This window comes from Plasmodium vivax, genomic scaffold (assembly GCF_000002415.2).
Source record: "Plasmodium vivax scf_5077 genomic scaffold, whole genome shotgun sequence".
NCBI classification, from domain to species: Eukaryota; Apicomplexa; class Aconoidasida; order Haemosporida; family Plasmodiidae; genus Plasmodium; species Plasmodium vivax.
Genome location: NW_001851366.1, coordinates 1 through 2,683, shown reverse-complemented (window position 1 = coordinate 2,683; position 2,683 = coordinate 1). Strand labels below are relative to the sequence as shown.

Genomic DNA, 2,683 nt, shown 5'->3' with positions numbered 1-2,683 from the left:
TCCAAATTTTATACAATAAATTGTTGTATATAGGGGATAGATAGAATAGAGAGAATATTAATAAATTTTATAAGCACATATGATATAATTTTATATGAATTCATGCAAAAGAACTGTATAATAAAAAGTAAATATTTTATTTAAATTAATAAAAAAACACTTATATATATATATATATATATATATATAATAATATGTTATCTCTATTATATAACAAAGCATAATTCAATATTTTAGGATAAAATTATCAATTTACATTTTCAAGGAGAAAAATATTATAACTGTCATATTTGTTTAACTGATACAAATAATATAATAAAATTATCTTTATGTTAATGAATTTTTTTTTTAAATTATCAATACCTTTTTTACTATTAAACATTAACAAATTACATTTATATATTCATAGATGTATTATCGCATGCATAGTAATAAACGATTTTATATCATGAAAATATTAAAAAATTATTAAATGAATAATTTTTTTTCAAATGCAAAGTAATTAACGACAAAGATTATATACATATTTATATTTACTAACAATAATAAAAAAAAAAGTTTACATATTTTTCTATTATTGTATGAGATATTATTATTATTTTATATATAATAATTACAAATTCTTAACATAATCATGCTCTAAATTATTATTTATTGTGCCGATACAATGTCTTAATCTATAAACTTTATAATAATTTTACATTTTTATTCTACTTACAAAATGAATTAATATTATTCATTTGTTCTTATTGACAAATATATTGTGTTGTATTTTATTTTTTTGGAAATTTATATAATCTAATAATCCATTTTACGTAATAATGGCAGATCATTTAACGGTATATAACTCATTTGGTTGTGAATTATACATATCAAATTACATAGAGAACACCTTATATATTATATTTAAAAATCCTATATTGTAAATATATCTCTGTATATTGTATATATTATTTTTATTTTTTTTTTATCTAAGAAAGAGCATTTAAAAAATTTAACATCCCATATTATGTATTCTTATTTTGAAGATGGAAAACCTGGATGTGAATTACTTCCTTTTTACACAAACATAAAGGAACAATTACAAAATTATCAGAATTATGATCTTCCAAAATTTTCTGAAAAAATTTTACAAGCTCTTTGCTTTATATATAATGAAAAAAAAAATCGCCAAAATAATTTTAACGAAGAATATTGTTCGTATTTATATTATTGGTTAGGTCATAAAATATATCCCTTAGTACATGATAAGACAATCTTTACAAATATTATTAAGATGATTTATGATGAGCTTTATGCTGGTATTACAGAAAATTTTATAGTTTGTAGATATGTTTATACCCCAATTGATGAAGATATATTTAATAAGAATAAGGTGCTGTTTGATTATTCTAAGGATTATCATAATTTTGAGTTAGCTACTCCTCATGGCGAAACCACATGTGATAAAGATTATAAGGAATACATGAATAATTATATTAGAATGTATAATGAGGCATATTTTGATTGCAATAAAGGAAATAAAAACAATTTTGATTGTAACTATTTTTCTAAATTATTCCAGGAAAAACAATACAATAGCTTATCTTCATTTAGTTGCATACAAAGTGATAAGGGTGGAGTGTTTTTAGACAAACACAAAGCACATGAGAAACAAGAACCCCCATCAGTTCAATCTTATAGACAGACTACTGTTACACCTCCATCACCTCAACACGTTCCAGGACGCATTGCAGATTTAGGTATGAAACAACAACTAGGTAATCATAAATTTCCAAGAACAATAGAAACCATTCAATTGGATGATACTACTGAAGGTGGATCTTCCAAAACTATTGCGGGCTCAGTTGCTCCAGTATTAGGAGTTTCATCAATTTCTTTACTCTTATATAAAGTAATTGAAAATATAATAGATATTCATACATTTATAATTTACATATGCTTACCATTTTTCAAATAGAAAAACATTTAAAAAGAAACTATTTTACATATGTCTATTATTCATTAGCTTACACCAGTTGGAGGATATATAAACAGATTACTAGGAAGGAACAGAAATATGTATAATCCTGTAGAATATATGGATTCATTCAACCCATATAATGATGGAATGGATCCTGGGGGTAGAACAATGAATATATCCTACAACATATTATGAATTAAATAATCCTTTAGATAGATATATCATTACTGCAATAAGCATTAACCATATTAGATAATCACAGTGATAACTGTACATGTTTACTTGTTTTAAATAATAAATATTTTATAAAATTTAAGACACAAGAACATAAGAAATAATTTAAGAAATATAAATTTGATTCAATAGTAATATATTTTCTCAAAAAAATAATTAAGAATACTATTATGATTCTAAATCATCCATTGGTTTCAGTATATGTAATGACTACATTTAATAAATATATATCCTATCCCTCTAAAAAAATATCAATAAATGCAATCAAGAAGATATGTATTTATTAGTAAACATTTGTTTATCTATTTTAATATATTATTAATAATAAAGGCTTCGCCTTAAAAAAAAAAAGGCGATCATATTTCCAACAGCTACATATTAAGCACTTAATCTATAATTTAATATAAATTCATTATTTATTAAGTGCTATTTTGAAATATAATAAACAATATTGAATACATATTTTTTCTTTATCTTAAATTTAAA

General features: G+C 22.1%; 1 protein-coding gene across 1 annotated transcript, besides 1 other annotated feature; it reads left to right on the top strand.

The window, feature by feature from the left end:
- Window positions 1–161: 161 nt before the first annotated feature.
- Window positions 162–189: a microsatellite.
- An 820-nt stretch (window positions 190–1,009) lies between these two features.
- PVX_053190 (variable surface protein Vir27, putative) lies at window positions 1,010–2,158 on the top strand (the record flags this gene model as incomplete). Its single annotated transcript, XM_001612393.1, has 2 exons — window positions 1,010–1,894; window positions 2,009–2,158. The coding sequence occupies 2 exons, from the start codon at window positions 1,010–1,012 to the stop codon at window positions 2,156–2,158; spliced, it is 1,035 nt and encodes a 344-aa protein (XP_001612443.1).
- Window positions 2,159–2,683: the final 525 nt, after the last annotated feature.